Source organism: Leptopilina boulardi, unplaced genomic scaffold, assembly GCF_019393585.1.
Source record: "Leptopilina boulardi isolate dan_hultmark-lab unplaced genomic scaffold, ZJU_Lbou_2.1 LbouV2_341, whole genome shotgun sequence".
Classification (NCBI taxonomy): Eukaryota; Metazoa; Arthropoda; class Insecta; order Hymenoptera; family Figitidae; genus Leptopilina; species Leptopilina boulardi.
The window spans coordinates 6195670-6209980 of NW_026137909.1; the positions used below are offsets into that span (position 1 = coordinate 6195670).

The 14311-nt window shown below is 25.5% G+C and overlaps 1 protein-coding gene across 4 annotated transcripts in view; it reads right to left on the minus strand.

The window, feature by feature from the left end:
• LOC127285834 (carboxypeptidase M) overlaps positions 1-14311 on the minus strand; it is a 56067-nt gene that overhangs the window by 21816 nt on the left and 19940 nt on the right. For 3 of the 4 annotated variants that reach the window (XR_007843637.1, XM_051312038.1, XM_051312039.1), the window contains exons 3-7: positions 11868-12001; positions 7277-7413; positions 6454-6641; positions 4112-4141; positions 94-392 (exon numbers count right to left, since the gene is read on the minus strand). Coding sequence is in view for 3 of the 4 variants with exons in the window: in XM_051312038.1 (XP_051167995.1) it covers positions 94-392; positions 4112-4141; positions 6454-6641; positions 7277-7413; positions 11868-12001 (788 nt within the window). In the remaining variant the exon portion in view is untranslated. The remainder of the gene's footprint in view (positions 1-93; positions 393-4111; positions 4142-6453; positions 6642-7276; positions 7414-11867; positions 12002-14311) is intronic. The other variant, XM_051312040.1, reaches the window with a different exon arrangement.

Sequence of the window (14311 nt, forward strand, 5' to 3'; positions counted from 1 at the left end):
GAAAATGAGATAAAGTACATAAGATTTAAATAAAGTTTCAAGCTTGAAATGAGGAAATGTGACGACACATATATATATATATTTAATGCTTACTGCACGATTTTCGTCCCAGTAGTGAGGAAGGTCCTTGGCTGGTGGATATTTGCAGCAAGATATTTCGAGTGTTATCTCCATGCAACCGTTCCAAACGTAATTGAAGTCCTGCATCCCTCCCGTGAGACTGTACCACTCGGCACCATTTGTAATGCCATTCTTGAATCCGGATTGAGTCGGAGAACAAGCCTTGCCCTTGTACATGGTACCGTGATTTTTCGAGTAAGTCCACGATAAGTGACGGAAAACATCATCGTCCGGAGAAATACTTGGCGTCGAAGCATAATTCATCTGCAATACTAATTTTCAAATTTTTCTTAATTTTTTTTCTTCTTTTCATAAATTTCACATAAAAAAAAATCATTAATTAGAATTTTTATTTTAAAAAGTATTTTATTAGAAATAATTCGTTTTTAGACGAATTTTCCTTTTTTTTTTTAAATAGAATTTGAGAGCGAATTTTTTTTTTATACGAATTTTTATTTAACAAAAAATTTTTGGCTACCGAAATTTTGTTTTCCTGATTTTGTATTTTACAAGCAATTTTTGGTACATGATTTTTTTTTTAAAAGAATTTTAATTTACACGAATTTGAATTTAACAAAATTCTCATTCAATCGAATTTTATGTAATTCGAATTTAAATTAAATGACAGAAGTACAAATTCACCAAATTTTAGTTTGTCCGAATTTTTAAATTGTACGAATTTTTATTTAGCCGATATTATAAATGGCCGAACAATGAATCGACAGAAAGATTTCGGTGCAATTTTCAAAAATTGACCAATCACGATTTTCTTGATAATTTCTAATTGGTCAATTTTTGAAAATTGCACCGTAATCTTTATATCGATTCTTTTGTTCGGCCATTTATAATTTCGGACAAATGAAAATTCGGCGTCTTAAATATTCGTCAGAATAAAAATTCAGACAAATTAAAATTCGGTGAATTGTAATTTCTGTCATTTAAAAATTTGAATCACATAAAATTTTGAATTGTATGAGAATTCTGTTAAATAAAAATTTGTGTAAATTAAAATTGTCTTAAATAAAAAGTCATGTAAATTAAATGACAATAAAAAAAAAAATGTTATTCATGTAAATTAAAACAATTAAATTTTTATTAAGGGTCATTCCATTATATTTCACCTAAAGTCGTTGCGGCCTAATTTTTAAAGAAGTTGATACTTTCAGAAATGATTTTTTATGATATTTAGGAAACGAAATAAAAAGAATTAAGTTAAAATTTTTATTATTTATCTCAAAATATGTATTTAAAGTGGACAAGGTGCGGAAAAATGTCACCTTTTTAGCATTTAGAAACTTTTTTTAAAAACATAGAAAAATTGTTAAAAGTGTAAAAAAAATTATTTTTTCTTGTTTAGAATCGATTAATTATCTATTTTTTAATGATTAAAGTAGTAAATAAATTAAAATAATATATAAAATAAGTTTTCAAAGTTGGTCTGTCAAATAACCTAATTTTGGGATTTTTATTAATTAATTACTAAAAAGTGGAGTTATTAAATAAAATAAAAACTTACCGAATGTAAAGTATTTGTGGTGAACTTTCAAATTTTCTTAGCACTTTGTACTTTTTAAATTTATAAATGTAAAAAATCTTGAGTCGAAAATTTGCACTTTGTTGACTTTTCCGATTTTTAATCGCTTGTAACTCTTTTGGTGCAAAATAAAAACTTTTGAAACCTTGTGGAATATTTAATTTAAATCTAAATAAAAACTCACTTAAATTTTTGTGATGGATTTTGATCGAGATAAGGAGAATATTTAATTCCAAAATTGTACGTATATTTCCAGGTTAATGTATGTAATTTTTTTAAACTTGAAGTTGGGCCACTACTTCAAAGACGAAAAATTACATACATTAACCTGGAAATATACGTACAATTTTTGGAATTAAATTTTCTTCTAATCTCGATCAAAATCCATCACTAAAATTACAGTGAGTTTTTATTTAGATATAACTTAAATATTCCGCCAGGTTTCAAAAGTTTTTATTTTGCACCAAAAGAGTTACAAGCGATTAAAAATCGGAAAAATCAACAAAGTGCCAATTTTCGACTCAAGATTTTTTACATTTATAAATGGAAAAAGTAAAAAGTGCTAAGAAAATTTGATAGTTCACCGCAAATACTTTACATTCAGTGAGTTTTTATTTTATTTAATAATTCCACTTTTTAATAATTAATTAATAAAAATCCCAAAATTAGGTTATTTGACAGACCAACTTTGAAAACTTATTTTATATATTATTTTAATTTATTTACTACTTTAATCATTAAAAAATAGATAATTAATCGATTCTAAACAAGAAAAAATCATTTTTTTACACTTTTAACAATTTTTCTATGTTTTTAAAAAAAGTTTCTAAATGCTAAAAAGGTGACATTTTTCCGCACCTTGTCCACTTTAAATACATATTTTGAGATAAATAATAAAAATTTAAACTTAATTCTTTTTATTTCGTTTCCTAAATATTATAAAGAATCATTTCTGAAAGTACCAAGTTTTTTAAAAATTAGGCCGCAACGACTTTAGGTGAAATATAATGGAATGACCCTTAAAAATTCTATATATTTTTTTGATGCGCATTAAAATTTTTAAATGATGAATTTAACGCTAAGTAAAATTATACTTATATCGTAATTTTATAAAGCTAAAAATAAAATCATTACGTATCTGGTATAAATTGATAATTTTTGCATATCATTTTTGCTATGAAACTGTGTTTTAATGACTTCTTTTATAACGTGTGGAACTAAAAGTATTTTTTTTCTCGAATTGCAACGTATGAAAAATTATTAAAATTCATTTTTGTTAGAATTTTCTTCAAATAGAATTTTATGAAACCGAATTTTTATTTCTTCGAATTAGCATTGGAAGTAATTTCTCTTTTAGGCGAATTTTTACCTAATAGAATTTTCAAGTTATTAATTTTTTAATTAATAAAATTTTAATTTTAACAAAATTTTTCATTACTTAAATTTTTATTTTCCAAAGAATTGTATAATTCAACCGAATTTTTATTTCATTTTTTTTTATTTGCCTAAAATTTAGTATACAATTTTTATTCAATGTGAATTTTAAATAAGTCAAATTTTTGAATGCCAGAAGTTTTATTTCAGTAAATTTTTAATGGTCAGAATTTTTATTTAAACTATTTTGTTATTTAATAGAAATCTTAAAATTCCAATTTTCGAATTGACCGAAATTGCAAATGACCGAAATATTCTTAAATTAAATATTTTACAATTTTTGAAAATTTTGAATTATTTATTTCAAACAAAAAAAATTTTTAATTTAAAAAGAACAAAACGTCAAACAATGTTGGAATATTTAAATTTCTTGTAATCGAAATATTTAACTATCAAAATGATTTTGGCGCGATTTTAAAAAATTGACTAAAATCAGAAATTAATAATTATTAGGAAATTATGATTAGTCAATTTTAAAATTCGCGCCTAAAATTTTTTGTCGTTTGCTTTTTTCGGTCATTTGCAATTTCGGTCAAATGAAAAATTTGGGGTTTAAAAATTCTATTAAATAGCTAAATTAAATTATTAGTAATTAAATTAATACAATTATAAACAATTTGAAAAATAATAATAATAATAGTAATAATAATTTGAATAAATCAAAAAAATTAAAAAATAATTGTAAATAAAAATTCGGCGTCCTAAAAATTGGTACAAATAAAAATTCGGCCAAATAAAAATTCCGGCATTTAAAAATTCGACTCACTTCAAAATTCATGTTAAATAATAATTATGCTAAATTAAAATTCGGTTAATTTTCGAATTCTTTTAAAATAAAATTTTGATAATTCGAGATATTTTGTAAAATAAAAATTTTATTAAATAAAAATTCAATGAGCTGAAAATACTGTTTAAAATTCGCATAAAAATAAATTTTCTTAGATATGCCTAATTCGGAAAAAAAATTTAAAAATCGTCCAAAGAAAAATTCTATTTAATAAAATTGCATTTATATCACTATACCTGCACATAATGGCGCTGATTGACATATTCCTAAAGAATGCATGAAAAATTAACAGCATTATTAATATTAAAAAAAAAATTGTTTTTTTTTTTTAAATAATTTTCGAAAATACGATAAAATTAATATAGCTGTAAATATTATATGAAAAAAAAAAAAAATTTTTTCCAACCTAAACATACTTTCATATTATAATAATTGTAATAGATTTATCACTGAAAGTGGTCGGATGTTCATCTTTTTTTTTTTTTTTTTGTACACATCCTGTCATGTGACAATGCTAAACTTGAATTGTCCTATTGTTTTGACCGTGGCACCATAAATATATAGCTTCTTATTACGTTGCACTTTCTAATTACGGTTATTTCTTCCGTTTGGGTAGACATCTTCCGGTTTCTTATGTACGAAATAAATAAATTTTTTAAGGAGACAAATTTATAAAAATTTTTGAAAAAAAAACAAAATAATTTTTGGGTTAGTCTTCTACTCCAGTTGTATACTTCTACGTATGAGCCGCAGTTATGTGTTATATACTGTTTTAGAGGGTTAAAAGAGTAAAAATTATTTTTTTTACAAATTTAAATTTCCATATTTATCATATAATATTCCCTTTAAAATCAGAAATATTTCTATGTATATTATTTTATTTTTATATGAATGTATTAATAATAATTTTAAGCTTTTAGACAAAAATCAATTTTCATTAGCCACGAAATAGTGTACTTAACTTTCAATTTTCCAATATTGTTGCTTAAGTAACTTTCATCTTTTAATGGGAGCGACCTTTACACGAAACAGGACAAAAAAAAGATAACAAGACCGATAAGAAAAAAATGAAATGCACTCTTTTTTTTTGGAAAAAAAAATTTTTCTCATAAATATCTATTATAGTGCAATTTTTCGAGGACTAAAAATTGTCTAAGTGTGTAAATTCTAAGTATTCTGTAAATTTTTTTTGATGCCAAACAATAAAAAATTGTTCCTTTATTGCAAAAATTAATAATGAAATTAAATTTTTATAATTCAAAATGGCGGATCCAAAATGGCGGACATATTTTTAAAAATTCAACGAATTCGCTTGAAACTTGTTACTCGTCCCCAAAAACCCCCGAGTAACAAGTTTCAAGCGAATTCATTGAATTTTAAAAAATATTTCCGCCATTTTGGACCCGCCATTTTGAATTTTCAAAATATGACTTCAGATTCGTAATAAGCGACCCCAAAAACTCCCGAGAAACAAGTTTCAAGCGAATTCATTAAATTTTTAAAAATATGTCCGCCATTTTGGATAGGCCATTTTGAATTTTCAAAATCTGACTTCAGATTCGTAATCAGCGACCCCCAAAAACTCCCGAGTAACAAGTTTCAAGCGAATTCATTGAATTTTTAAAAATATGTCCGCCATTTTGGATCCGCCATTTTGAATTTTCAAAATCTGACTTTAGATTCGTAATCAGCGACCCCAAAAACCCCCGAGTAACAAGTTTCAAGCAAATTTATTGAATTTTTAAAAATATGTCCGCCATCCTGGATCCGCCATTTTGAATTTTCAAAATCTGACTTCAGATTCGTAATCTTCCACCCCAAAAATCCAAAATCCAAAATGGCGGACATATTTCTAAAAATTCAATGAATTCGCTTGAAATTGTTACTCGGGGGTTTTTGGGGTCGCTGATTACGAATATGAAGTCAGATTTTGAAAATTCAAAATGGCGGATCCAGAATGGCGGACATATTTTTGAAAATTCAATAAATTCGTTTGAAACTTGTTACTCGGGGGTTTTTGGGGTCGCTGATTACGAATATGAAGTCAGATTTTGAAAATTCAAAATGGCGGATCCAGAATGACGGATATATTTTTGAAAATTCAATGAATTTGCTTGAAACTTGTTACTCGGGGGTTTTTGGGGTCGCTGATTACAAATCTGAAATCAGATTTTGAAAATTCAAAATGGCGGATCCAAAATGGCGAACATTTTTTTAAAAAATTAAATGAATTCGCTTGAAACTTGTTACTCGGGGGTTTTTGGGGTCGCTGATTACGAATCTGAAGTCAGATTTTTAAGAAACTTAGGCATAAGACTCAGGCATATTGCACAATTCTAAAAATGTTTCGTATATTGATTTTTAATGTTAGTACTTCCTTTGTACATAAAAAAAATTAATTAAAATTCTTTAAGCGTATTTTAATATTGTTTTCACTAAGTTTGAGATAATGCAATATTTTTTTCACGCTCGCTTGTATAATAAAATATTGTTTAAGTGTCATTACTTAATAAATTAAAAAAAATTAAATAAATAAATTAGTAAAGAGAAAAATTTCAATTGGAAAAAAGTGACTTACGCGAATTTGGAGTGTTGTCAAATGGATAACTTGCAACAAGAGCACCGCCATGAAGACTTCCTGAGAGTACAAACTGAATTTTTGAAACCCATTCTTTTACTGCATCCGTCTCAGGTTGACTTATTTTATTGTTTTGCTTGAAGTAATCGGGAAAATTACGATTTAAATCAAAACCTCTTGCGTTATATCTGAAAATATAGATTATAGAAATTTACGTAAAAAAAAAGTAATTCTAATAATTAAATTATCATTATTATTATTTCAGTCAATTAAATTAGTATTTATTTGAATATAATTTTTTTAAGTTAAAAGAATTTTAATTTATTTCAATTTTTAAATGACAGAAATTTCAATTCACCGAATTTTTTTTTTGTACGAATTTTTAATTGATGGAATTTTTAAGACGCTGAATTTTCATTTGTCCGAAATTACAAATGGCCGAATGAAAAAGCGACAGAAAGATTTCGGCGCAATTTTTGAAAAATTGTCCAATTAGAAATTAGCAAGAAAATTCGTGATTGGTGAATTTTTGAAAATTGCGCCTAAATCTTTCTGTCCATTGTTCGTTCGGCCATTTGTAATTTCGGACAAATGAAAATTCGGCCTCTTAAAAATTCTAATAATTAAAAATTAACTGAATTAAAAATTCAGACACATTTCATAATAATTGGAGCAATAATGCATTTTAGTTTTGAATAAAAAAATGACAAGAGTATTAATTAATTAAAAATTTTTTTGATAGTACAAATTTGAAAAAAGTAGAAATTAATTTTAAAAAAATAATAATTAAAATAATTACAAATTATTATTTATATGTACTAACCTCCCTTGCGAACCATCACAATAGCCTTCTTTTGAAACTTCAAAACCATCTGGATTCATGGACGGTAATATGTGAATTCTAGTGTTGTTTAACAACCAGGTGATGAATGGATCAACATTATAGTTTGTAACAAGTAACTGTAAAAATAATTTTAATTTTCTATTTTATCATTGTAGGATTATTAGTGGAAAAATAATTTAACCCTTAACTGACACAATTTGAACGTAAATGGCACAACGGGTCTGCTGGACCCGACGTATTTAAACGTGTATTGAAACAGCTGGTATTGAATATTTCTGCACAAAAATTTAATCTGAGGTAGCTTATCATGTGTTTTTTTTAAATTTCATTAGTTTTACCAGGGATTAATTTATTTTAAGTCAGTAAAAAAAAATTGTGAAAAATAAAAATCAAAAAAATTCCCTAATAACAGAAGATATCTTGGGATATATTGATAATATCCCGCAGATATCCTAGGGATGTCCTATGGATATCAAAAGGATCTCTTAAGGTTATCCAAAAAATCGGCGGTTTGGATATCCTTTGGATATCCCATGGATATCTGAGGATATCCACAGGATATCTTCTGGATATCTCTATAGACTTTCATAAATGTCCTCCAGATATCCCATAGATATCGTCAGGATATCCCATAGATATCGTCAGGATATCCCACAGATATTTTCAGGATATTCTCAGTATATCTTCTGGATATCAAGAAGATATTCTCAGGATACTGTTTTTAAAGTCATTATGAGACTACGAGTGAGAATATTCTGTGAATTAAATTTTATATAAATAAAATAAAATGCAACTTGTTTTTCGAGAAAGTTGTTTAATTTGAAAAATTATTAACTAATTTTTTTCTCATTCGTGATTCATTCCTTTATTCATATGCTTAATATGGTCGGAAAATAAATTGGCTTTAAACAATATAAATTCTTCCCCGCAAATAACGAATAACTATTAATATTAATTATACATTAAGTGCATGAGTTTATTTAAAAACTTTGAAAAATGCGTTTCAAATCTTCATTTAAAATAAATTAGAAGCTCATAAGATTTTTGTTTTTATTATATTATTATTCATTATATTAGCTTAACAATTTTAACCTTTAAAAATATATGTTGAGATATTAAATATCCCGTGAATATCCTAAGAATATCCCACGGACATCCTGAGGATATCCCATGGATATCCTGCGATATAATATCCAATAGATATTTTGTGGATGTCTTAGGGATATCCTGAGGATATCCCATGGATATCCTGCTATATAATATCCAATAGATATTTTGTGGATATCTTAGGGATATCCTGTGGATATCCTATGGATGTCTTGTTGATATCCCACAGACCAGCGGTTTGGATATCCTAGGGATATCCCAAGATATCCTGGGGACCATTCTAGGATATCGACCATTAATATGGATATCCTATGGATATCCTAGGGATATCCTTTTGTTATTAGGGTTACGTGTTTTTACTTGAAAATTTATTAGTTATTTAAATTTTAATATTATGACTTAAAAATTTAAGATTATATTATTCTTTAAGGAAAAAATTACCACAACAGCAGGACTTGCAAAAAAGGTATTTACGTTGCAGAATAAAAGGTGAATTTTTAGGTTAAACGTAGAAATTTATAATTTATTAATGTTTGAAGCTAATTTATTCTTTTGTATCGAATTAGTTGTATCAAAATACTTAGAAAATTACTTATAACTAAATATATTAAAATATAAAAAATATTTAAATTCAATTAATTTGAGCGAGAAAAAATTCTCGGGTCTACTGGACCCACGGTGCTAGTTAAAGGTTAATGTACAAAAGGGATTTTTTTAAAAAAACCCGTTTATATGGAAATAAATATATAATATAATAATAAAAATAGTTAATTTAATTAAAAATTAAATATAAACATTTTCTTTATAGTACACAAATAGAATTAAAAGTAGTTTTTTTTCTCTTCTTTATTTTTAAATGAGATAATTAGAAAACTAAAATTCGAAAATTCAAAAACCATTTACAGAATATATTTATCAGAGTCAAAAAGCCCTTGGGTCGAATTAGTATTTATAACGCGAATTCGCCATCAACGGAATGCGAGTGATTCAAGGGTTCAGCACAAGAATATTAACTATCTGCCGAGGATCTTGTGTTGGTTAAATTAGAATTCACGCTTCACGTGAACGGAAAAGAGTGAAAATTGTGCTCGATAATTATATATAATTAAAACAAAAGAATTGTAAAAAAAAAAATTATGTATGCATTAACCTTTTCACGCCAATGTATATATGTCCCACCTATAGAAATCTCAATAAAAACAAAAAAAAAATTAATGTTTTTTTTTCAATAAACTTTTAGAGCATTTTTTAAAATTTTAATTAGTTTATAGGTTCATAATTTGCCATATAAAAAACTAAATTTCGGAATTGATTAAAAATCATAGTTTGGACAAATTTACCAAAACGTACGATTTAACTGTCTTAGTAATTTTCTAAATTTTTTGATACAACTAATTCGATACAAAAGAATAAATTAGCTTCAAACATTAATAAATTATTTTTTACGTTTAACGAAACGTTGTCTTATAGAATATTAATAGTGCAGAAAAACATTTTGACAGAAATCTACTTTACCAGAATGTATATTTGTTCGAATATTAATTTCCCAGAAAGTTAATTTGACCGATAATTAATTTGGCAGAATTTCAATTTGATCGAATTTTAATTTATCAGAAAGTTAAATTCATCGAATTTTAATTTGGCAGAAAATCAAAATTGATCGAAATTTAATTTGTGCGAAAAGTTTTTTCATAGAATTTTAATTTAGTAGAAAGGTAATTTAATAGAATACTAATATAGCAGAATCAAAATTTGATAAAAATTAAGTTTACAAGAAAGTACATTTGTTCGAATATTAATTTGCCAGAAACTCAATTTCACCGAAAATCAATTTGACCGAAATATTTCAGCGCGAATTTTAAAATTTACCAATAGGAAATTATTAAGAAAATTGTGATTGGTTAATTTTAAAATTCGCGCCTAAATATTTCGGTCAAATTGAGTTTCTGTCAAATTAATATTCGAACAAATGTACTTTCTTGTAAACTAAATTTCTATCAAATTTTAATTCTGCTAAATTAGGATTCTATTAAATTACCTTTCTGCTAAATTAAAATTCTATGAGAAAACGTTTCGCACAAATTTTCGATCAAATTGATTTTCTGCCGAATTAAAATTCGATGAAATTGACTTTCTGGCAAATTAAAATTCGATCAAATTGGAATTCTGCCAAATTAATTTTCGGTCAATAATTAACTTTCTGGGAAATTAATATTCGAACAAATTTACATTCTGGAAAAGTAAAATTTCTGTAAAATTATTTTTCTGTACTATTAATATTCTATTAAACAACGTTTTGGGAAAATTTAAAAATCGGTCAAATTTAATTTCTGTCAAAATAAAATTTGATCAAATTGAATTTATGTCAAAAAAAAATTCGATCAAATTGATTTTCTGCAAAATTAAATTTCGATCAAATTGATTTTCTGCCAAATAAAAATTCGATGACATTGATTTTCTGGCAAATTAAAATTCGATCAAATTGGAATTCTGTCAAATTATTTTTCGGTCAAAAATTAACTTTCTGGGAAATTAATATTCGAACAAATTAACATTCTGGTAAAGTAAAATTTCTGTCAAATTTTCTTTTCTGTACTATTAATATTCTATAAAACAACGTTTAGGGAAAATTTAAAAAAATCGGTCAAATTTAATTTCTGCCAAAATAAAAATTTGATCAGATTGAATTTATGTCAAATTAAAATTGGATCAAATTGACCCTCATAACAAAAGGATATCCCTAGGATATCCATATCAATGGTCGATATCCTAGAATGATATCCAGAAGATATCCATGGGATATCCAAAGGATATCCAAACCGCCGATTTTTTGGATATCCTTAAGAGATCCTTTTGATATCCATAGGACATTCCTAGGATATCTGCGGGATATTATCAATATATCCGCAAGATATCTTGTGTTTTTAGGGGATTTTCTGCCAAATTAAAATTCGATTAAATTGACCTTCTGTCAAATTAATATTCTGCTGATTAAAATTCTGCTAACAAATTTTTTTTTTAGAGCTTATTCATGCGTCCCAAATACGTCGGGTCCAGCAGACCCGTTGTGCCATTTACGTTCAAATTGTTCCAGTTTTGGATTATTATTATTATTTTTGATATAGTCCTAGGCTGACAGTTAAAATTATTTGTGACAATAAAATTTTATTATTGTTAAAAATTCATCTATACTTTGTATACAAAATATTATTGTATAGTTAAGAAATTATGTTCATTGTTCATATGTACATGTTTATGTAGATAATATATTATGTGTTTTTTTTTTTTTTTTTTTTTTTTTTTTATTGAGTGTCTGCATGTGTGGGAGTAGAGGCTATTTATAATAATAAATGGTTACAGGTGTGTGTCGGAAACATTTAGTGTTTCGAATCAGTAAGCGACCTGAAAAGAAACGAAGCGAGTCGCTAGGCAAACAAGGTCAATGGACGGTGAATTTACATACGTGAATGAGATGCAACATCAGCTCACGACCTACAGCCTCATTTCCGTGTATGTTGGCCACGTATTTTACGTCGGGTTTTCCGACCATGTGTTCATAAGGCGACGCTGAAACAACCATCACCCAGAGATCGCGACCTGAAACAAAAATTCATTTTTTTTTTCTGTTCATCTTTTAATTTATTCAGAAAATGAATTATTATTCTGTAGAATTTTCATTTCATTAATTTTATATTTATCGAAAATTATTATCAATTCAGAAAATTTTTATTTGTACGAATTTTCATTTGTTATAGAATTGCTCGAATTTTCAATTTAATATTTGTACCTAAATATATAATAATTCTGCTAAATTTAAATTTGATGAAATAAAAATAAAAAATTTTTTTAATGAAAATTTGTTTAAGTTACAATTCCTAATAGAAAAAAAAATAATTTTAAATTATTTGAAATGACGTAATTACGTCAGAAACTAAAATGAAAGTAAAAAATTCAAATTAAATGGAAAAAAAATCAGGTTTCGTGACTAAGAATAATTTTTTAAAATAATTTTTAGAATTATATAATATTTATTATTATTATTATTATTATTATTATTATTATTATTATTATTACTATTACTATTATTATTATTTTTTTCTTTATTTGTTCAAATTGTCATTTGATGGAAAATTTAAAATGCCGAATTTTTATTTGACCGAAATTGCAAATATTCAACAGAAAAGTTTAAGCGTAAATTTTTGAAATTAATCAATAACAATTTTCTTGATTATTTCTAAATAGTTAATTTAAAAATTCCCGCCAAATCTTTTTTGTCCGATATTTTTTCGGCTAATTTGTAATAATTTCGGTCAAATGAAAATTTGATTATTTAATTTTACTTTATAAAATTCGTTAAAATAGAAATTCGAATTTATTAATTTCGAAATTTTTAATTTTTTCTATCAGTATTTCTGATTTTTGCTAAACACAAAAAAATAATAATCGAAAATTTAAAAAATAAATTTTAATTTTTGAAAATTAATTAATTATCTTTTATAGTTTGTATATAGTTTTCTAAATTTTATTTTTATATTAATAATAATTATAGCCTCGATTGAAATTTATATTGAGAGAGAGATAAAACGAAATATTTATATATGTAACAAATTGTCAAAAATCCAGTATACTGGCAAACAATTGACATTTCACTGATTTGGTACTTTAACAAGCAGTACTGATTGCGCAGAATACTGAATTAAACCATCCGTTATGAAACCTCTAGACAATCGCCTCATTTAGGCCTCAGAATGACGATTTTGAATTAGTTCCATGAGGTGACATATTAGGAGCATTAAGAGTGATATTTCAATTAAAAATTGAACAAGAATTTCTGTTTACAAGAATTTTTACATAAAAAAAATTTTTAGCTACCGAATTTGTGTTTAGCAGAATTTTTCATTTTATATATTCATTCAATTTACATGAATATTTTATTTCAGAGAATTTTGATTTAATTGAATTTTAATTTAACAAAATTCTCATTCAATCGAATTTTATTTGAATCGAATCTTTTTAAATGACAGAAATTCCAATTCTCCGAATTTCAAATTTTTCCGAATTTTTAAGACGCCGAATTTTCATTTGTCCGAAATTACAAATGGCCGAATGAACAATTGACAGAAAGATTTCGGTGCAATTTTCAAAAATTGACCAATCACGAATTTTCTTGCTAATTTCAAATTGGACAATTTTTCAAAAAATTGCGCCGAAATCTTTCTATCTATTGTTTATTCGGCCAATTTTGTAATTTCGGACAAATGAAAATTCGGCGTCTTAAAAATTATATCAATTAAAAATTCGGACAAATAAAAATTCGATGAATTCGGTAGCCAAAAATTTTGTTTTGTAAAAATTCATATAAATAGAAATTCTATCAAATGCGCTAATTCCAAAATGAACAATCGACAGAAAGATTTCGGCGCAATTTTTTGAAAAATTGTCCAATTAGAAATTAGCAAGAAAATTCGTGATTGGAAAATTTTTCAAAAATTGCGCCGAAATTTTTCTGTCGATTGTTTATTCGGTCATTTCTAATTTCGGACAAATGAAAATTTGGCGTCTAAAAAATTCGTACAAATAAAAATTCGGACAAATTAAAATTTGGTGAATTAGAATTTATGTCATTTACAAATTCGAATCACATAAAATTCATTTCAATGAGAATTCTGTTTAAAAAGAAATATTTTTTTGGTTCAAAAATTAAAATAATAATAATAATATCTATAATAATAATCATATAATAATAATAATAATAATAATAATAATAATAATAATATAATATTTATATAATATTATTTTGACATTGTAAATATTTTTGGTAATATTGCAAAAAAAAATATATATTTTTCTCCCACACAAAATACAGATCTCAGAAATATTATGGCTTAAAATTTTAAAATAGAGAAT